Consider the following 22,000-nt stretch of genomic DNA (forward strand, 5'->3'; position numbering starts at 1 on the left):
TAGAAGATGGCCCAAATCCTTAGTCCCCTGCACCTACATGGGAGACCTGGAAGAATCTCCTGGCTCCTGGCTTCAGATGGGTGCAGCTCTGGCCATTGTGGCCATTTGGGGTGTGAACCATCGGTTGGAAGACCTCTCTCTCTGTCTCTACCTCTCTGTAACTCTGTCTTTCAAATAAATAAAATAAATCTTTAAAAAAAAAAGAAAAAGAAAAAGTCTGAATGCCAAGAAAAATTTAAAAAGCACCTTCACATAACTTATCTTTCAAAGGCTTCCCGCAGGGGTATATTTAGAACTTGGATCAAGAGAACAACACTACATGAATACTGGCAATTAGCTCCTAATGGCTCAGTGAAATTTGGCTCATGGAGGCCATCCTGCCACCCTATGAGGGAGGGAGGGAACAGGAATGGCCTCCCTCACCCATGGGCCAAACCACATGCTGCTGACCTTGCTTGTCAACTACCCATCTGAAAGCTCAGTAAGAGTTTCCCAAAAAGAAAGAAACGCTGGGCTCCCTGCTGCTCAGGTCAGGCAGGAAGCTCCCTGGGAAGCTCGCCCACACCGGTCCCCAGCCAAACACCCACTCGTTACCAGCAGTTCCCCTCCTGCTCACCCACACTGGCCCCAAAAGCTGGCAGCAAGGGGAACGTGAGCACCCATGCTGCCTGGGGGTGCTGCCCCGGGAGGTGGCCCAGCGAGGGGCCGCCAGCCCCAGGACCCTGCCAGGGCCGAGGAGCAGCAAGCGCACTCCCAGTCGCCTGCGGCACCCGGAGTCTCGCAGATTCGTCATCTGGTGTCAGCTCCCCAGCTCGGCCCACACAGCGAAGCCTGCGTTGTGCTTCCCAGCTTTCCCTCGTCCACCCACGCCCCTGCTGACTTCTCTCCGCACAGGAGACAGGCAGCCGCTGAGGAAGCAGCAGCGCGCTGGAACATTTCTGCAAGTGCTCTGAGCCCACCCAAGCTGGGGAGAGCACTCAGGAAAACAGGAAGAGGGTGAGTAGGAGCTCCCGAAGCCCCCGCGCACAGGCCTGGGACTGTCACTCCCGCCCACCCCCAATCCCATAAGGGGCCAGCTCCTGGGACCACCTCGCACCCACACACGAAAATATGCAAATGTGTCTGAGGATCCGGGAACAGCAATGGCTCAGCTATTTCAGACACTGCGTCAGCGAAGTCGGGGGTGAGGCAGGCTCGCTCCATTCAGACACCCACCACGAGCACCCGCTGGCGCCGTGGGTCTTAAATTGAGTATCTGGAGGCCACAGCACTGGGAGAACAAATGAATGTCTAGGACAGAGCCCTCCTACGTGTGCATGCGTGTGTATGTGTGTGCACGAGAGACCGATTTAATACAACTCCTCTCTGTGTGTGTCGTTTCATTTCCTTTCAACTTGTCTTCCTACATCAGAGCTCTCAAGGCTGCCCTGTTTTGCAAGGACTAGGGGGTGGGAAAGAGGTGTTAACTCTCACTTAGTTCTTGCTCCCTCTCTCTTTTTACTAATGATTCCAGCACTGGCTGAGTTGAAGGAGACTGGCTAATCCGATTCACTTGTTCATTCAGTGGCTCATTATCAGGCATCTATGCTGAGAGGCTCCTCGACTTTACCTAGCTCATTAAAAAAAAAAAAAAGAGTCATCTTTAATCCTCCTTCCTCCCCCTAAGTGACTCTGGATCTGGTCTTCTACAGAGTTTGTCTGTGGGACCCAGAACCCACACATGGGTTACATACTCAGGGAACAACAATACGGGATCACAGTTCCCTACGCGTGTAGGCTACCTACCCACAGATGAGATGGACCCATCCACGGGCCGGGTATTCAAGCATTGGCCTGAGCCAATCATTACTAACAGTACGTCACTCTTCTTTCTTCAGTTGGCACAGTTTATTTTTTCATTTTAAATAAGATATTATCTTCAGATCTGGCCTTTTCTTATTGGTCAGCATTTGTGTTTGCTGCTGCTTACAAAAGCAGGTAACACATTCCTAGCTACAAATGGCCAAGCACTGTCCCAAGCAATGAGGCTCAGCTTTACCCAATGAGCCCTTCACGGGGCCAACCTCTGAGTGGGATCACACCTCCTTGGCTTGCTGTTCCTCCCCGAGACAGGGCTGTGCAGAACCCAAGCGAAGGGGGTGCTTCCCACACAGTGAGGAAAGGCAGGAACTGCTCGCCTGTGAAGACTGGACAGGACCAAACTGTGAGCTCCTTACTCGTGAGATCTACTGACCGGCCCTCCTTAGCCAGCTCTGACTGCAGTTAGAGCATGTTCTGCAGTGTTTTCAAATGTCGTTCCCAGAGGAATGTTCTAGGGTGGGTTGTCGGAAGATACACGGCCACTTTGAGTAACAGAACTCTCCAACTGGGGAGCCAGAGACACACATGCCCTGTGCGGGCCTGCATGAGGCTCTCCGGGTGACTCAGTTCAGTTTGCTGATGCCAGCACTGGGTGCAGGACAGGCGTGGACTGATGAGGGATGTGGCAGGTCAGCAACAGACTTACAAAGACGGCTGTGATTTGTGCCCAAGAGAATTCTGCTCGCTTCCAAAATGTATCCACTGACAGACTCAGCAGAGATCCAAAGGCTGGAGTCAGCCCTGGGCCGTGGAGGGGACCCAGCGTTGTACCTCCTGGCGCCCCAGACAGAAAGCAGCCCCACGCCCAGCACAGCACAGCACGGAACTCCCCTTCCCCGTCCAAGTTTTGGGCTAGCCCCCCTCAACAACAAAGGCCCTGTGGAATGCTCTGAACCCACCGCGAGCTACTGACCCAGCCCCTCAGTGCTCTGCTTCAACAAGAAAAACAAAAACCACCTTTTGGGCAATGTCGCAAATACAGTAAACTAAGGACACGCCTTCTGTTTTAATAAGCTCTGCTTGGGTTTTAAGGGGATCAGAGGATGGCCAGTTTTTACCCCTGCAAGTGGAACTGTCACTGGTTTCTTTGGCTCTGATTAGAGGGACTTGTTCAGAACGCGCTGTTGCTATTAAATGGACCTCTTCTTTATCCACGTGGTTCTCAGTGCCACGGGATCATCAAGGACAGGAAAGGCACGGAAAGAAAGGTGGCTGAGAGGCAGCACGTTCTCTCATGCTTTCTATGTCCTCACGTGAGACAGGGGCACACAGATGCGCAGTGACACCCCGCTGTCAGGAGGGTGTGGTTTGCTAGCTCAGTCCGTGTAACAGAACAAGTCTTTCAACAAGGACAAAGAATGGGACAGAAGCAGGCTTACATGCTGACCCCAGCGCTCCCTGCACTGTGTGCTTCACTGGCTAAATCATCTAACCTCTTCAGTCTGATTTAAGGGACCCGACCCTACCTTCAGGACTGCCGAGGAGGTTAAATGAGCGTGCACACAGTTTCCGGCACACAGAAGGTGCCCAGCGGACAGCACTCCTCCTTGTACCCCCTTTTCCCTTCTGCCCTCGGGGACGTTCGAGGTGACATCGGCTCCCCTTAGTGAGACGGCTACCAGGTCTCGGGTTTGCCGATTTCTGCTGGTGTCAGTGTCCACTGTGCTGCTACAGCTTTTGCAAATGCCAGCTGGGGACTGATGGTGGTCTCACAGCATCAGGGGCTTGGCCCAGGGAAGGTGCAGGACCCTCCTGAGACAGGAAACGGGACAGCAGCTTGGACCCTGAAATCTGGGACAAGCAGGACTGGATTCCTGATCGCCACTCCCTAGCCCAGCAGCTTCTCCAAGTCTGTTCTCCCGGAGCTCTGGTGAGGGTGAGAGTGATGCTTGTGGTCCTGAAACACCGACCGGCACACACGGCAGTCATGTCGTTCTCTGCCCTGGCCGAGGTCGCGCTCAGCTCTCTGCTGACTGCTGACGCCGCCTCCCAGTAGCCGGCCCGGGAGCAGAGGTGCTGTTTCCTGTGCGTTTGCCATGTTCTCGCTTCAGCTGAGATGCCCACATCCCGCCCATGCTCACCCCGCCCACCCCAGCGCAGCCAGGCATGATTCAACCTGGAGGAATCTGTAACTACTCCTCAGTCACAGGAAAGCTCACACCACAGCTGAATACATAGTTGCTGATGGATCATGAAGATAATCCAGAGCTTCAATAATACACGCTGTTAAAAAACTGAGTTCATACCAGTATTCCTAATTTCCAAATCCTACCAAAACAGTCTACCGCAGTAAACATGGATGGAAAAGAAAAACTGAGACAATGTCTCGTATCAAAGTGTGAATATTAACAGTAATAATCTGCACATCCATCCGGGCGAGCCAAGTTCCTGGACAGCCAGGTCACCGCGGTAGGTGAGTGCAGAGCTACAGATGCCGAGCGGACACACAGTCCTTTACTCAAAGACTCGGCCTCACCTTTCTGGGGAGAGAGCTTCACATTTCTTTTTCCTTCGATTCTGTGGGCTGTGGGAGGGGCAGGCATGCCTCTGAGATCCCACATATGGAATCAGCTCCTTTACGTGGCTGATAAGTCTTGGAGATGTCCAGATTTACCTCAACGCTCGCCCTTAGCTGGGTGATGCATCTATGCTGATACTGCTAGTAGAAAGGGCATACGCATGCATAAACCTTGTCTAATGACTCAAGTTAAATATACCTCAAAGGATATTCTCTCCTGTTAAAATCCGCAAACGTTTTTCTCACCAGGGAGCTAGGATTCTGCACTGTAGCAGGTGCTGTATTACAAACGTGGAGCTCACTGACGAACGGCGATGGAGCCACAGATCACGCCAACAGCTCGATGAGCCCGTGGCAATGTTAGGATGCTCTGCTCATGGAGCCCCGTGGCTGGGGCGCGGCCCTTACCTGAGGCCCTCGCCCTCGGCACAGTGCTGCCGGCAGTACTCCAGAGTGTAGGTGTCCGCGGCCTCCGGGCTGGTGGGTCGCCAGCGGATGGTGGCCGTGCTCCAGCACACCGTGCAGTCCTCCGCGCGCAGCACTGGGGTGGAGGGTGCTGCAGAGAGGAAGCCCTGTCAGTTGTGAGTGGTGCCAGCTCTGCTGCCCTGCTCTCTGGAAGAACACTCAGCCAGGACTTTTTCTTTATTTCTTTTTAATAAAAACAGTATATGTTGGATTGAAAGCCCAAATGGAGCAAAGATTTATGCAGAGAAAAGTCAGTCTCCCCTCTCTCCTGCCGTCCAACTCACCAGCTCCTACCCGCCCCCAAACGGCCTGGAACATCAGCTTCCTCCAAACCCTACCCCGGCTTCATCAGACGCGTGCGAGGACACGCCCACCTCCTTTACACCAAACACAGCCACGGCCTTGCCCCCAGCAGCTGCTTGATGAGAATTCCTTGTACAGCGGTGGCGGAAGCTGTATCCTCCCGTGACCCCGATGCAGTTCCCTTACAGCAATGCAGGCGTGTTGACGCCGCACTTCCTACTGCAGCCTTGGGGAAAAGACTTCATCATGAGCGAGCAGTCCCAGCCCAACACCACTGCTGAGGACGGGGCTCCCGGCACCAGCCTCACACAGCCTCTGGGAGCTGAGCCTTCTCGCTGCACATCCCCACTGTTCCCTACCCCCGCCCTGTCTCAGGCCTCATGCTGCGGGAACACGATCATTCCCAGCCAACCTTTAAAGCCTTCCCCACATGCCACAGCCCCAGCGGCAGGTCACGATCCTGCCCCCGCTGGCTGCCCCGGGCACCTGCACTGGAGTGGAGTGGGCTCACCATGGCCCACAGCCCTTGTCAGAGATCTTCTAGGACCACCTGACCACTAGCATCTCCAGAACTGGACCCAGCCTCACTCACTGCTGTGTACTCAGCACCTGGCACAGCACCCAGGGCCCGGCAGGCACTAAGTGACTACTTCCCGGCTGTCCTGGGCTTCTCTGATGAACTGAGTAGTGCCTCCCGCCACCTCCTTGGCATCCCCTTACCTGTTCTGAAAATCGCCCTTTCACTGGGCAGGCTGCAGCCGGTGAAGTTCACAGCCATCACCCACACTTGATAGCACCGGTCAGGCTCCAAGTCTTCAAAAATGCAGCAGCTTTCTTTCACTGTCAATCTGTATTCTTCCACCAACTCTAGCATAAAACACAATCATAAACTTTAAGGCATCTTCCAAAGTCAACAGAAAGTTATAGTTATTGTAAAATTATCTATGATTTTTTCCAGTAGAAAACCCAAACTCACATTCATACAGATATTATGGAATAACTGTGGAATATATAAGGAAACAGCAGCATTCAGAAAAGAAACATTTAGAATGACACAGTGTTACTTGAGAACACTTATCAGAAGATAATAGCATATTAGTAAGTTTCTGAGCTTCCTGTGCCATAATTAAACTGACTTATTACAATAGCATATATTAAAATTGCATAAAATGTATGTTAGCTTAAGTGTCAGTAACACATTAGCAAGAAAATTTCTGAGAGCCAATGCCAATATTTCAGAAGAGAACGTTATAAAAGAAGTTCAACCTCCTATCTTCTGGACTTACGATGTTACAAAGCATCGTCACAGATGAGTGAACTATTTTAGATACAGTAAGACTTTCCAAATTTCAAATTCTGGTTCCTTCTCAAGAATGCCAGAACTCTTCCAACTAGAGATATCCACAATGTACAGAAATATGTGAATCAATCTGATAGACCACACACTATTCTGTAAAGCATTTTTGCCCAATTGGGTCATTTTCCTTTCAAAATTTCGTAAATTACTGTACTGTCAATATTTTCATAGTAAAATCTACTCAGTGCCCATCTGGACACCTGACCCTCAGGACAGGCTGACAACCCTTACTAAAAATTTCCTTTCCCTTAAAAAGCTGATTTTCGTGGCTGGCACTGTGGCACAGCAGGTTAAGCTACCACCTGTGATGCCAGCATTCTGTAACAGTGCCACTTCGAGTCCTGGCTGCTCCTCTTCTGATCCGGCTCCCTACTACTGAGCCTGGGAAAGCAGAAGATGCCCCTAGTGCTTAGGCCCCTGCTCCCCAGGTGGGAGACCTGGCTGGAATTCTAGGCTCATGGCTTCTGACCCAGCCCTGGCCATTGGGGCCACTTAGGGAGTGAACCAGCAGATGGGATACCTCTCTATATAACTCTGCCCTCCAAAATAAATAAATAAATCTTATTAAAAACACAGACGATTCTCTTTTCTTCAGTGAACTGGAGGTTGCCTGCTTTGTATTCCTGAAGGTTCCATCGGCAAGACTCCTCCAGGTAAGAACACAGACGGCTCCCTCCACAGCAACAGGAGCTCTCCAGTCCTGCAGGTCCATCCAGGTGCCTCTCCTTTTCCCAGTGAGCTACACTTTCTGGGCAGACAGTTCCACCTGGAGATGGTCAGAGGGACCCAGCCACGGGAAACACTTCCCCGTGGCCCAGGAACTGGCTGTCGTTTTCACTTTCGTGTGGGCTCCCTCCTTTCAGCAGTGCTTGTAGCCAATGCCTGGAGGCGTGGCAGGCACAGGTCTGTGCTGCAGGGCAGTCTCTGCCTGGCCAGCTGTCTTCAGCACAGTTCTGGGCACTGAGCAAGTGTCTGGGGTGGGGTGGGAGTAAAGCATGCACAAAAGTGTCCCGGGCGATGGGTCTTGGAGAGCCATGGTGTAGGAGACGACACGTGGGTAACTGGACACAGGGGCAAACACCAAAACACAAGCTTTATTTAGGAGCCTGAAGATCTACGTTTTAATCCCTTGAACGAGTGACTTAACCTCACCCCAGTTTCCTCATTTACAAATGGGGATATAATACTTGTTTCCTGGTGCTGCGATACAGATTTGGGAAAAGATCCTCAAAAATAGGAGGGAGGGGCCAACACCATGGCATAGTAGGCCTGTGGTGCCGGCATCCCATATGGGGGCCAGTTCACATTCCAGCTGTGATCCAGCTCTCTGCTATGGCCTGGGAAAGCAGTGAAAGATGGCCCAAGTGCTTGGGCACCCGCCACCCACGTGGGAGACCTGGAAGAAGCTCCTGGCTTCAGCCTGTCAGAACCCCTTCCGTTGTGCCCATCTGGGGAGTGAACCAGCAGACAGAAGATCTTTCTGTCTCTTCCTCTCTAACTCTGCCTCTCGAAAAATGAATAAACCTTTAGAAAGAAACAGGAGTGAAACTTAGCCAGCTCTATGCAAGGCAGCGACAAGAATGCCACAGGCCAGCTTGGAGGGATCAGGAAGTGCAGCCTCTGCTGCCAGGCTTCCTGCCTCGCCAGAGGGCAAACTGCTCCCCGCAGAGGCCCCTCCGTCAGACATGCAGCTCGAACCTGCCAAGCTGTTCCCCTGCTGTCCTCACGGTAACTGGGACAGCCCCAAACTACACCATACCTAGCCCATGTCTTGAGAATCATGACACTAAATTCCCCTTTAAGGCTTGTCTGTGGCTCTTAACAAAGGTAAATCTGAGTAACTGTCAATCGTGTGTGGAGAGAAGCTCCAAGGCATCGGAAAAGTCCCAAATCAGTGCAGACTCCCCAGCTCCACCCAGAAATGCAAATCAACAGGATAAACCTGTTGGTTCATGGGAAGAAAACTCACCCTAACAGAGAAGTATGGCTCTTGAATTGGCATCCCTATTGCAGCAGACAGCTGCTGGCTGGCCTGCCTGCCATTCCCTTGTAGTGTGCCCATGAAGTATCTCTCTGCTCACTCTGTATGACTGCTCTGCCTCAAGTGGACACTTCTGGCAACACATGGCACCCAACGCTACATTTGCATCAAGTGGTGGACTCCTCGTTCAGACCTCAGCACAAACACTTCGTTGTTCCTGAAACTCCAGTGTGTCCTCCTTTCCGAAAACGCAGTTGCTCTTATTCTCCTGAGAGCTGAAAGTCAAATCTGAATCTCAATTACAATATTCCTGTGGACCAGTATTTTGTTATTTATCAATTTTCCCCCGTGATCTCGATTTCCAAATTTTGGATCTAGGTTATGATTTCACTCTCCGCTTGCTGAGTTTTTGTTGTTGGTTCTGCTGTTTTGTAAGTGGCTACAATGCTTTGTAGTCATAATATACAACTATTGAAAATGTCACAGTGAGAAGCAGCACGTGCGCACACAGCTCTGTGCTCGCAATCCTACCGTTGGCGTCTTGGTCGTCCTGCAGCCCCTCCATGCAGTACACCTGGAAGGAGTCGATGGTGTCCTCCTTGTTCCTGCTCCAGTAAACGGCGATGGTTGTGCTCGTGGCAGAATTCGGTTCCTGAGGTTCTAATCTCGGAGGCTGTGGAACTGCAATGCAGGCAACATTTGTCATAGTTGATGCTGTTCCTATCGATTGGTTGTTCTTGCTTGTTTGCTAAAGTGGCTTGTGCTTGCTGAGAATAATTAAGCAATACAGAAACACAGGAAGTAAAAGTAGAAGGCTCCCTTGCTCCCAACACCCTCCTGCCCATTGCATCCTTGGATGTAATCCCTCCCCGGTTGAGTGTCGCCATCTGGCATGCTATTGATTATTTGCACACATATAATCCAAATGGGTGTAAGTAAGAATGGATGACAGATCAGGGTAACTTGGTAATTTCACTCTGCAATCCCATAATAAACTCATACAGGCTAGCGGATGCATGTAAACATTTGATGTTCCTTCACGTTAAAATCTCCTCCATAAACAAGCTTTGCTAGACAACCAGTGTTTCATTGTTCTGTAGTTTAAAAAGTCCATACTCTAACAAAGACACAATGAGATGCTTTTAGAAACAGTTGCAATTCCTTCAAGGCTGAAGAAGGCTTACATGCATAAAATATCACAAAGCACTTCCTAAAACAACTACCCCACTGTCTTTCCAATACAGCCACACTTACAAATATAAAATAAAAAATAAAAACTACACAGGGGGGAAAGTACCTGTTGGCTGAGTCAGCTATAAGTTTTGGACACGTGGTTTAACTCAGCTGTTCTGAATTTTTAAGCTAATAATATTCCTAAATGCTTTCTTAGAGATTTTTGAAGTGTGTGATTATATTTGTTGACCACTAATGGCATATACCACACTATAAATCAAGCTCTGTGCAATTCTCTCCCAAAATTGATGACACAAAATCACTGAACATATATTACAAACTGGAGGAGAAGGTTATTCCCATAGTTGGAAAGATGTCATGCTCCTAAATTATTGTGCATGGTAATTTTTTCCTCGTCAACAATTTCCTGAGGGGAAAGCTTGCAGAAATAATATGGGCCAGATCTTAGGAGATTTATCAAAAGCTGACTTGAAAGGCAAAGGAAATTAAGGTTAGTTCAACAAAAAGTTTGGAAAAAGGAAACGGGTCTAAAGAATAGAACAAAAGGAGACAAACTGAAAAGATTCAATAGGAATAAAGAGCTGAATAATAAGAGTTTAAACGAGAGGCAGGATGGCAGAACGGGTAAGCTCCTGGGCTCAGAAAAGGGAGGTGGGCCCAGGGTTAAATGCCAGCTCCGCCACTCACCAGCTGTGTCCCCCAGCCTCAGCACCCACACTGCCAACATGAGGAGACAGTAACAGTGTCGCTCCCTCCCAGGGCGGTGAGAAGCAAGCTGCAGGTTGTGCTCATGTGCAGAGGCACACGTGTCCACCGCAAAGGAGCACAGGAGCTGGGGCTGGACCAGGGAGTTCCTAGAGACGGGGCTGGACCAGGGAACTCCTAGAGCTGGGGCTAGGCCAGGAAGCCAGCCCTGGGGATCCATGGTGAGCAGAAGGCCACGGGCAGACTACCTCCCCCAAGCTGATAACAGCTCCGAGACCCTTATGCTATCTTAGACTGTCTTCCCAGCAGAAGACGGCAGTCCATCCAAGATAAACACCAGCGTCACTGAAGAGCACCCAGAATGTCTCCACTGTTCCAAGGGTCTCGAGAGCTGGGACAGAGAACCCGTTAAGGATGAGGGATGAAAACGCACCCTGTTTTTGTTCCTATGAATTACATACCGGGCCACCTCTGGATTTTTAAGTGGCAACATCTTTTCACATCTCTCTTTCTTAATTTAACAAACTTAAAAAGTGAAAATTGACCTAAAATAACACCTGATTTTCAGGAAGAAGCAGTTGTGGGGAATCAAGCAAATGTGTGGGCTACAAATACTCTTGTTCCCATTGTGCTCCTTCCCTAAAGCACTGACATAGTTCCTGAAAAACAAGGAAGGGCTTCTACTTCCCCAAGTATTTTAAAATGAAGGAGAATAAGAATATTCCATAGGTGGAATCCAACAACGACTGGATCTACAACTCCTGTGTGGCAGAACGTCCGCGGCCCGGATTCTGTTAGCAACTCTGTCTACAGCACTATAGTGACAGACTAGAGTGAACGACATAGCAAAACAGAACAGAACAGAAACATAGGGCTTCTCTACCAGGGGCTAAGGAATGAGGCACTGGAATCCCTCCCTAGGTTCCCTGTGCCTGATGAAATATACCTGTAGGAGCCGCCCCATTCGCGGAGTTAAGCACTAATCAATCGACTTGGGCTTCAGAACCTGGGGCCTGATACAGATTTCCATTCAAGCAAGCACTCAAAAAGTTCCAGGTGAGCAGCACTATTCCCAGTCGCCAAGAAGTGGAATCCACTGCCCATCCATGGGTGGGTGAGTAAGTGGATTGACCGACTGATGGGCCAAAAAAAATGGTGAATATTATTCAGCTTTAAAAAGAAAGAAAATTCTCACATTTTGACGTGGAGCACCCAGAGTGTCTCCACTTTTCCAAGGGTCTCGGAAGCTGGGGCAGAGCTTGTCAAGCAAGCTTCCCCAGGAAATGCACCCACATCTGATTGCTGTTATCAGACCCCCTACTGGGGTCAGCACCTGCTCAGCAGCACAGCCTCCTATCAGTCCCAGATGCTCCCCACCGAGCAGGACCCGTATCTGTGACATGCGTCAGCTACCTTCCTCATCTGCCAACAGATTCAACTTTCTCTTTCCTTTACCCTCAAACCTTGTCTTCGCGGTTTTGATATGGCACCGGGAACAGGGACAGAGCGTTCAGAAACAGGACCCCTAAAACGTATACAGCATCCTCTCGCTGTCTAACAGTTGTTCAAAGTGTTGAAACATGTACATGGGCTCTTCGAAAAGTTCATGGAAAAACACGTATCAAGGAAACACTACGAATGGATTCCAATTGTCTGCACCAAAAGAAGCATATTTTCAAATTCCATCTCCCCGTAAGCGTTTGAAGACCCTTGTACATCCTGATCGAACAACAGCTCTGCTGTGGGGATCAGGATTTCTTCGTTGGTAGTCACTGCTCTCGTCTAATGTCCTTGAAGACAAGGAAAAGTCCCTTCTGTTTTGAGCTATTTCTGGAGAAAACTCACTAGGAAAATGACTGCATTGTTTACTCTCTACAGGTGTGGTGGGATTTGGGGAGATGTGTGTGTGTGTGTGTGTTGTTGTTGTTGTTTCTTTGCCTTTTAAAGACATAGTAACCCTTCAATAGATACTAAACTGAAAGTCTTTCTCCAGGAATGAAAGCTAGCTGTCACTATACAACGGCCACCTACACAGGAACACACGTGGGCACGTGGTACAGCAAAGGACACTGGTCACTCTGCTGAAACTCGGCAGCTTTCAGAAACCTAAATAAGTTCTGTTGTTTCGTTTATTAATACAGAACATTAAGAAGACTGTGACAAGCAGGATGTTTCCCAGAGCTGAGTGGGAGGCTGCTGGCCACGGCCTGCGGTGCTGAGCCGAGTTCTCTGAGCTAATCTATTTAGTTTGCAACAAAAGGGAAAAGAACAGAACTGGAGAGGGGACAGCCACTCACCGGGAAAATTCTGCTGGACACCTACAAAAGTATCTGATTTCTCTTCCCTTCTGTACCTGACTGCTGGTATGAAGCAAATAATTCTTCCAAGAAGAAAAAGGAGAGAAATCTTATTTTTAAAAACAGAAAAAGAGGAGGCCCTCTGGTTCCATGGCTTTCGCCTCTGCCTTCCGTTTCCCCAGCGTCCAAGGGGCTGTGGAGGACACCCAGCTGGACATGGACCTGGGCTCTCCTCTCCAGCCTTATTTCTGAGCCTCTCTTTAAAACTGTACGCCCCACACTTTCTTTCTTCCATGTCTGTGTCTTTAGATTATCACACTCCACAAAGGACCAGGCCCAAACTGCCGAATTCCAGCGGGGTCACTAACACGGACGTGCTTACCGGCCACTTGCTTCAGCACCTGGTCACTTCTCGCTGAGCTGTCCTCGTAGTGTTCAAAGAGAGAAAACGCAGCAGGCACGTTCTCTAGAGAAGCAGTGCTCTCCATTGCAGAAAGCAACCTGGGGGGCGAGGACAGGGGGAGGCAGAGCTGGGCATCAGTCAGGAAGCGGTCAGCACCCGGGCTCAAGGGGAGCAACAGGCAGGCCCCTCTGTCTCCAAAGAGGACGTCAACAGTTCCAAAGCCTGAAAACGTGTTAGGCGACTTCACTTACAGACAGGCTGTCTTTGGTGCAAAGCATTTCTGAAATCCATGCATAATTACAACACTCAGGTTCCAGACACTTTTTGAAAAACCTCCATAAGTCTAAAATCTCTTCTTCAGGTTCTTAGGCAAATGGAAATACTGAAAACTTCATTGCCAGATCCTCAAATTAGAAAAGAGCCCATCAAACTGTACAGTTTTACATGTTTTCTTGATAAGGCTCGTCCTAACACATTCTCCATTTCCACTGTTATTTTCTTTCCTTCCTAAAGGAGGTAAATGTCCAGAGCCTGTCTGGAATACACACGCACCTTGTGGGACAGCGTTGATGTCCCTGAGCCCCACTATAGGGCTTCTAGGCATTCAGTCACCAAACTCTGGTTCACCTGCCTCCTGCCAGGCGCCACACCAGGTGCACACAAACAGCACTGCAAGGCCAGCCACTCTCAAGTGACAGAATAGCAGTTTGTAAACTTATAGCTTTGACAGGCTCTAGAGCCTCTTGGGAGGAAGCCAACTGTGGCCAACTCTAGCATTCCCATCCAGGTGAAATCTGGAATGAAACAAACAGAAGGAACAAAGCAGGAAAGGAGAGTGTGCAAGAGGATTTATCCGAGGGGCCCCAGAGTGGGCAGGGAGCTCTCCCCTGCGCCCCTCTCCGGTGGGGGATTGCAGTTCTCTGCCAGCAACCAGGCTGCCTGCTTGGGCTGAGCTGCCATGGCTTTGGGGACATCTGCACTTGCTAATGGAACTGTCTTCTCCAGACTTTTGCATGGTTCCTCCCTTCGTATAATTTTAATCCCCAGCCAAACAGCTCCTTGGCAAGCCCAGCAGAGGCTCCCCTGCATCCCCTCTGCTGCCTCCCCTTATCCTGGCCTGGCTGGGTTCCATCTGCCTTCGTCACCGGACGCACCCCGTAGGCAGGAAAGGACTGTCTCACCCACAGCCGCATTGCAGTGCCTTCCTCAGCATGTGGGAGGCATTTAATAAGTGCATCCTGAATGAATAAGGAGCCAACGACCTCATTTGGGTGAGGATGCCAGGATCTCGGGGACACTGGATTTCAGGGTCAGTGTGAGGGGGAAAGATTATAAAACACAACTGAAATATCTGACGAATGCCTTCCACAGTTACTACGGTTGGAAATAACAAACCACTATCATTGGATTTTTTTTTTTTTTTTTTTTTGGACAGGCAGAGTTAAACAGTGAGAGAGTGAGAGACAGAGAGAAAGGTCTTCCTTTTTCCATTGGTTCACCCCCCAAGTGGCTGCTATGGCTGGCATGCTGCGCCGATCTGAAGCCAGGAGCCTCCTCCTGGTCTCCCATGCGGGTGCAGGGCCCAAGCACTTGGGCCATCCTCCACTGCCTTCCCGGGCCATAGCAGAGAGCTGGACTGGAAGAGGAGAATCGGGACAGAACCGGCGCCCCAACCGGGACTAGAACCCGGGGTATTGGCGCCGCAGGCAGAGGATTAGCCAAGTGAGCCATGGCACCGGCCTATCATTGGATTTAGGGGAGTTGGTCCTGTAACAGCTTCACAGGAGGTGACAGCTGGGCCGGGTGTTAAAGAACTAGAGGGAGCTGTCTAGGCAGCAAGGGGAGCAGTGGGCACCATCGAGGGCCACAGGGCACCGAGGGGAGCCTCGAGGACGTGACACGGGGACAGTCAGAGATGAAACCAAAGGGGGTTCAAGGCTCGACTGCAAGAGCCTTCCATGCCCACGCAGAGTTTCCGTTTCCTCTTGAAGGCAGGGAGAGCCAGAGCAGTGCACATGCAAGGGAAGAATACCCTGGCAGGGGTCGGGGAAGGAGCAGTGCAAGCAGACCAGGGAGGCCCCACGATTTGGTGTAGGCTTTGGGGCTGCAGAGGGCAGAGATGCAGACTCAGAATGAACACGAGCTGGTGACCAGGATGCACGCCAGGCCTTCTCAGCACAGTCGCCAACTAAAGGCAGGACTTTCTGAGCCCAACAACTCTGGCTGTAGATGTCACAAAGTGCTCGAGATCACCGATGCCCAGGCCTGTTGGATTTTAACACCAGCACATGGAATGGTGAGTGGACATGTTTTCTCCAGCAGCTCTTACATTGGTTGCAACTCTTCCTTCATTATTTTAACACAAAAGAGCAAAGTGGAGAAAAAAAAATAAGCATCTCCTTAACAGAACAGCGTTTTCTAAGCAAATGTGTTTTTCAAGATATGCAAATGCTAAGTCTAAATATGCTTGACAGCATTCCTTAATTTAAGCTTTTTTTCGTGTTGTGAAAAAAAGCCATTTAATACACAAGCACTGCCTTTAGAGATAGAGCAGGACTGGAGGCGGAGAGAAGCAGCAAGGTGAAACAGCGCAGACGAGGGGCCAGCGCTGAGGCCGAGCAGGTAAAGCTGCTGCCTGCAGTGCCAGCATCATGTACAAGCACCAGTTTGAGACCCAGCTGCTCCACTTCCGATCCAGCTCTCTGCTATGGCCTGGGAAAGCAGCAGAAGATGGCCCAAGTCCTTGGGCCCCTGCACCCGCGTGGAAGTGCTGGAAGAAGCTCCTGGCCCCTGGATTCAGATCAGCACAGCTCTAACTGTTGCCGCCAATTGGGGAGTGAACCAGTGGATGGAAGTCCTCTCTCTCTCTTTCTGCCTCTCCTTTTCTCTCTATGTAACTTTGACTTTCAAATAAATACATAAATCTTTAAAAACAAACACACAAATGAACATACAAGTAATTTCCGTAAGACGTACTGGCAACACTCTGCAGAGCAGAGTTTTTGTAAGTAAATAGGATTCATTTATGAGGTTTCAATGACCCAAAAAGACCAGGTTTCTAATCCAAATCCATTTCCTCCTACTTTAGTGTATCACAGATACACAGTTCTGTGTTCTATGTTACTGCTTCACAACCTGAACTGACATGAAAGTAAACCAGAGGCAATATTTACAATTTAGGAACTGCATTCAAAATTACTTTAAAATGATAAAATGTTAGGCCCAGCCAGACGGCGGGACCTCGGGTCCTGCCGTGGGCCAAAAGGGACAGTCAGAGCAGCACTAACCTCAGTGTCCGATGTGCTCAGTTTTTTTGCATTTTTTTTTGTTTTAAATTTTGTTTTAATTGACATGTAAAAATTATATTTATGGGATACCTCATGTTTCAGTATTCACTGTGTACACTGAATAATGTTTGTGTTTAAATAGACATTTTCTAATTTCTTATTGAGTGCTTTTCCTTTCAAAAGAATTAAGAATTGTCTTAGACTGTTAACAACAAAAATAAAACAAAATAAACAAAAAAGGAGGATTCATTTAGGTTAGCCGAGCAGAAAAAGATAAATGCATGTCTCTTTTGAAAAGAAAATGAGATAACATTCCATTAGGATTACATAAGTCATCAAACTACTCAAGGCAGAGCTGAATGATTCTCTCAAATACTCACATTTAACCAATAAATCTAAGTATCCACAAAATTTTTTGTATGCAGTGACAGGCAAGATGGTCTAGATTAGGCTGAAAACGCAGAATACATCTCAGGGAAGCAGTCAGAAATCTGCTTTATGATCATCGTTATTTACCTAAAGCACATGCAGTTTTCCTCCAAAGCTGTCACTTGGCTTTTGAAAGCCCGGTGTCTACAAGCGCAAAAGCCAGGAGCTCACACTGTTCTACGAATCAGCGGCTCAGGCTCCACAAAGCACCCGAATATTAGCAGCACAGCACGGCCATGCCATCTCCAGTCACCATGGTTCGTGTACCTTTCATTGATCTCCTCAAACGACTTAGTGGGGAACAGAGTGTAGCCAGTGGGGAGAGGAGGATGTGGGGGGGGGGGGGAGGGGGAGAAGGGGAGAGACAGGGAGATGGGGAGAGGGAGAGAGGGAGAGACGGAGAAAAAGAGAGACTCATTAACACAGGAGGAAAAACAAGTAAGATCTCTAAGCTTGCACTCACTGGAAAATCCTTGCCCTTCTGCCTCCCTGACGCCATGGCTGCTGCCTGGGTAAGGAGGAGGTGGGGGCGGGGACAGCAAGGAGTGGCCCCCAGGTTAAGGAGCTGGGCTCAGCCCTCTGCCCAGCAGTCCGTGTCTTGCTTCTTGCTAGTCATTACCAAATGGCTGCGTTTCCAGAACAGGAGGCTCTAAAGCAGGAAAAATGATTTCAATTTATTCGTTGTGGGCTGAACACCAAAGATGTCATCTGCAGGGGTCTCTGACTGCTACCTTCCCCGTGCTTTTCTGTAGCTTCTGGTTTTTCTAAAATGCATACATATTACTTTTATAAGCAGGGGGCTGTTCCTTAAAAACAACAATTTGTTGTCTCAGAGAGAAGGAAATATTCTTATCAAGCAGAGATAAGCTGCTCGGGAAACAAGAAGCACTTTATTAATGTTCTGTTTCCCCAGAGGGGCCTCATGGAGAAATGTCCATGCTCAGCCTTCAAGAAACCGATGCAGTCTGACGGTCTTAGCTCTCCTTAAAGAGGCCACGTCCGCTCGGATTGGCTCTGGCTGGCGGTGTCCCCAGAAATAAGCCAAAAGCCTCACAGTGTCCAGTTCTGTCGAGCTTTACCTCCAGTCTTGCGACACAAGGCCCCACAGCGTAAGAAGGCACTGGCCACACTGGACATCTGGACTTGGGGCTGCCCTCCAGGCCAACATCCCCAGGACCCTTGGTTATCCTGGCTCCAGGAGAACCAGCATCCCACTGGAAGCTCCAGGCAACCGTGAGGAGCAGGCAGTCTGTGTTCTTGGGGCCATCAGGGCAGCCCCGAGGGACTCACGTGTCCTCAGGTGACTTGCCCAGGAGGTCCCTTCCTAAGACACCGAGCCACCACAGAGAGTGACCACATACTATCACCCTGTGTGCACTAACAGGGTGTGCAAGCGTTACTCCCAGCCAGGTGGTGAGGCTCAGAGAGAATGATCTGCACGAGAGGTCGCCTCTTGTGAGGTGACCGTGATCCGTGGGAGGTCGCGGATCAGGAAGTGGGCAGGTCGGGCCCGGGGCCAGCTGGGGGATGTCGGGAGCCGGGAGACAGGGCTAGCCTTGGGCAGGGAGAGGAGGGCAGACACAGGCTTCCAGGGCTGCTTTCTTTCCCTCCGAGGAGACGGCGAGGACACAGTGACAGCCAGGATGGCGACACTGTGGCCTGACTCCAGGGATCCTCCCGCTGTTTCGGGATTTATGGGGCCTTTCCTTTCGGCATCAGCAAGCCTGGATAACTTCTAAACATCTCTATGGCGTAAACCCCACACTGGGCCAGAACTGATCTCAAGGAATGTGGAAAGGTGAAGTCTGAGAAATGGACTCGCGCCCGAGCGGTGCTTACAGACAGGAACACGGCCTCGTCCAGCTCCTCTGCCTCCCTCACGATGCTCTCCAGCGTGTCCTTGGCCGTGTCCATGCTCTGCAGGAAGCGCACCATCTGGTCATGCAGGAACCCCATCTTCCTCCTCTTCACCTCCTCGAAGCTCTGGGCTTTCTCGTCGTACTGCGCCAGAACCTTCTTCATCATCTGCTCATTCTGCTCCTCCAGTCGCTTCTCACTTTTGCTGCAGTTTTCCTGAAAACAAAGCCAAACAACAAAATCTCTTCTGAGTCCAACAGGAAGTGTGTGCTTTTTTTTCTTTTAAAGATTTCATTTATTTATTTGAAAGGCAAAGTGACAGAGGGAGAGACAGGAAGACAGAGATCTTCCACGCTCTGGCTCACTCCTCAAACGGCTGCAAGAGCCAGGGCTTGTCCAGGCTGAAACTAGGAGCCCAGAGCTCCATCTGGGTTTCCAACATGGTTCCCAAGCAGGGAGCTGGATGGGAAACAGAGCAGCCAGGACTCAAACTGGTGCTCCGATATGGGATGCTGGCATTGCCGGAGGCAGCCTAGCTCACTATGCCACAATGCTGGTTCCCTTTTTTCCCCCTTTTTTAGGGAGACATCAGGCTTCTAAAGAACTAGCCTCTGGCACTGGTACAGGAAGTGCACTGTCTTCATTTCCAACCTGGCAACCCCTTTTGCCATAATTAGCTGTGCAAGGGAATTCACTGTAAGGACAGCACAAGGAGGGCTCAGCCATGGAGGTCTGTTTTAAAGATATTTGTATCAAAGGCTTGCCTACTGCGTTCCCACAGGCGTGAGGAGGCTGGCCTCCAGGGAGCAGAAAGGAGCAGGGGTTATTTTCTCGGCTCCACCACAATTATAGTCTGGGAAGGGCACAGTCAGCATACAGATCAAGGAGCTACGTTCCCGGTGTTCTCCAGTGAGGGGCAGCTCCTTCTACAGTGGAAGAGGCTTAGGGACCTTATGGTCCCTAAGGACACACAGATGCCTGGCTATCCTCAGGAGCAGGATCTGTGATAAGGTGATCATAACTTACATAATTCATGGTCAGAAGGAACGCTGGGTGAAGGAGAAGTAAGAACAATTGTATGGACCTGTAATGGGAGTTAAGGAGATCTCTCACAAGCAACCAAGGTGTGGAGTTGCCCTAGTACTAGGGGACTGTGCCCAGGCTTCTGCAGTGGCCTTGGTCCCTCTACTGCTCCTGACTGACAGAGAGGGTACCTGGACCATCCCTGAATAAGGCTAGAGCATGGCTCTCCCTTCACTGTGAGGTGGCAAGGGGCAGAGATGGGTGAGCACGGACTTAATGACAGTTGTACCACAGGAGGCCCCACTGGCCTGAGCAGGGGCACTGGTCAGTGACTTAGAGCATTTCCGCAAGGCTAACACAGTGAGGGGCACGGAAGAGGAATGAGGTAGTGAACCCCACCACCACCACCCCCCCCCTGCAAAGAAAGCTTTTATTTAAGGCATACAGACTTTATGCATTTCACAAGTACAACTCTAGGAATATAGTGATTCCTCATATCACATCTGCCCTCCCACCCCTCTCCACCCCTCCACCTCATCCCTCTCCCATTCCAATTCTTCACCAAGATCCATTTTCAAATAACTTTACACACAGAAGACCAACTCTAAACTAAGGAAAGAGTTCAACAGTTTGCATGGAAAAAAAAACAAAAACAAAAACAAAAAACTGTTCCTCAACAGTCGAGACAAGGGCTGTTCAGTCATTGCATCTTGAAGTTAATTTCACTTCTTTTTTTTTTTTTAGAAGCTTAATTAACTTTAAAGAAGCACCCAAGAATGATCTATCTTTTGGGAGCACTTAGACATAATTATAATACAACGTATAAGTACTGAGGTCCTGCATTGGAAGTTAGTGCACAGTGACTCTTGTTGTTAATTTAACAATTAACACTCTTATGTACGACGTCAGTAATCACTCAAGGATCTCTTTATTTTTTGACAGGCAGAGTTAGACAGTGAGAGAGAGAGAGACAGAGAGAAAGGTCTTCCTTCCGTTGGTTCACCCCCCAGATGGCCACCACGGCCAGAGCTGAGCTGATCTGAAGCCAGGAGCCAGGTGCTTCCTCCTGGTCTCCCATGCAGGTACAGGGCCCAAGCACTTGGGCCATCCTCCACTGCCCTCCCGGGCCACAGCAAAGCTGGACTGGAAGAGGAGCAACTGGGACAGAACCAGCACCCCAACCGGGACTAGAACCCAGAGTACCGGCGCCGCAGGCAGAGGATTAGCCTAGTGAGCCGTGGCACAGGCCCACCCAAGGCTCTTGACATGAGCTGCCTAGGCTATGGAAGCCTTTTGAATCCACAAATTCCGTCAGTATTTAGACAAGGCCATAAGGAAAGCAGAAGTTCTCTCCTCTCTTCAGGGATAAGCATCTCCTTCTTTGCTGGCCATTTCTTTCCCCCTGGGGTCTCATCCACTGAGGTCCTTCACTTAGGACATTTTTTGCCTCAGTGTCTTGACTCTCCATGCCTGAAATGCTCTTGTGGGCTCTTCAGCCAGACCAGAATGCCTTAAGGGCTGATTCTGAGGTCAGAGAGTGCTATTTAGAGGGATCGTCATTCTACGAGTCTGCTGTGTGGACTGCTTCCCATGTTGGAACATTCCCTCCTTTTTAATTCTATCTATTCTATTATTATCATCAATAGACACTTAACCCTATCCATATGATCACTTTAACACTTCAGATGGCATTTTTACCACCAAGCTTAAAGGGAGTTGGGGTCCCATGCAAGTTTATAAACTGTACCCTCACAGTAAATCCATAGGAATGTGTGCAGAACTATATAGCTTTACAGTTACAAACTTCATACACTTCATAATTACAACTTTAGGAACATGGTGATTCGTCCCACAATGCCCACCCTCCCACCCCTCTTCCTCCTCCCTCTCTTAGTCCCTCTCTCATTTTTTTTAACTAACATCTATTTTTCAATTGACTTTTTTTTTGACAGATAAGAGTTAGACAGTGAGAGGGAGAAAGACAGAGATAAAGATCTTCCTTCCATTGGCTCACCCCCCAAATGGCCACTACAGCCAGAGCTGAGCCAATCCAAAGCCAGGAGCCAGGTCTCCCATGTGGGTGCAGGGCTCAAGCACTTGGGCCATACTCTACTGCCTTCCTGGGCCACAGCAGAGAGCTGGACTGGAAGAGGAGTAACCAGGACTAGAACCCGGTGCCCATATGAGATGTCAGTGCCGCAGGCGGAGGATTAACCAAGTGAGCCACGGCGCCAGCCATCAGTTGACTTTCTACAGATATATTTAACTCTATGTTAAGTAAAGAGTTCAACAAAGAGTGTGTATATATATATATATATATA

The 22,000-nt window shown here is 49.7% G+C and overlaps 1 protein-coding gene across 1 annotated transcript in view; it reads right to left on the reverse strand.

The window, feature by feature from the left end:
• Nucleotides 1-22,000, reverse strand: part of CMYA5 (cardiomyopathy associated 5) — an 87,829-nt gene that overhangs the window by 14,917 nt on the left and 50,912 nt on the right. The window contains exons 4-9 of the mRNA XM_062211965.1: nt 18,639-18,872; nt 17,067-17,089; nt 13,063-13,181; nt 9,016-9,165; nt 5,867-6,013; nt 4,787-4,934 (exon numbers count right to left, since the gene is read on the reverse strand). Coding sequence (XP_062067949.1) covers nt 4,787-4,934; nt 5,867-6,013; nt 9,016-9,165; nt 13,063-13,181; nt 17,067-17,089; nt 18,639-18,872 — 821 coding nt within the window. The remainder of the gene's footprint in view (nt 1-4,786; nt 4,935-5,866; nt 6,014-9,015; nt 9,166-13,062; nt 13,182-17,066; nt 17,090-18,638; nt 18,873-22,000) is intronic.

This window comes from Lepus europaeus, chromosome 15, assembly GCF_033115175.1.
Source record: "Lepus europaeus isolate LE1 chromosome 15, mLepTim1.pri, whole genome shotgun sequence".
NCBI classification, from domain to species: domain Eukaryota; kingdom Metazoa; phylum Chordata; class Mammalia; order Lagomorpha; family Leporidae; genus Lepus; species Lepus europaeus.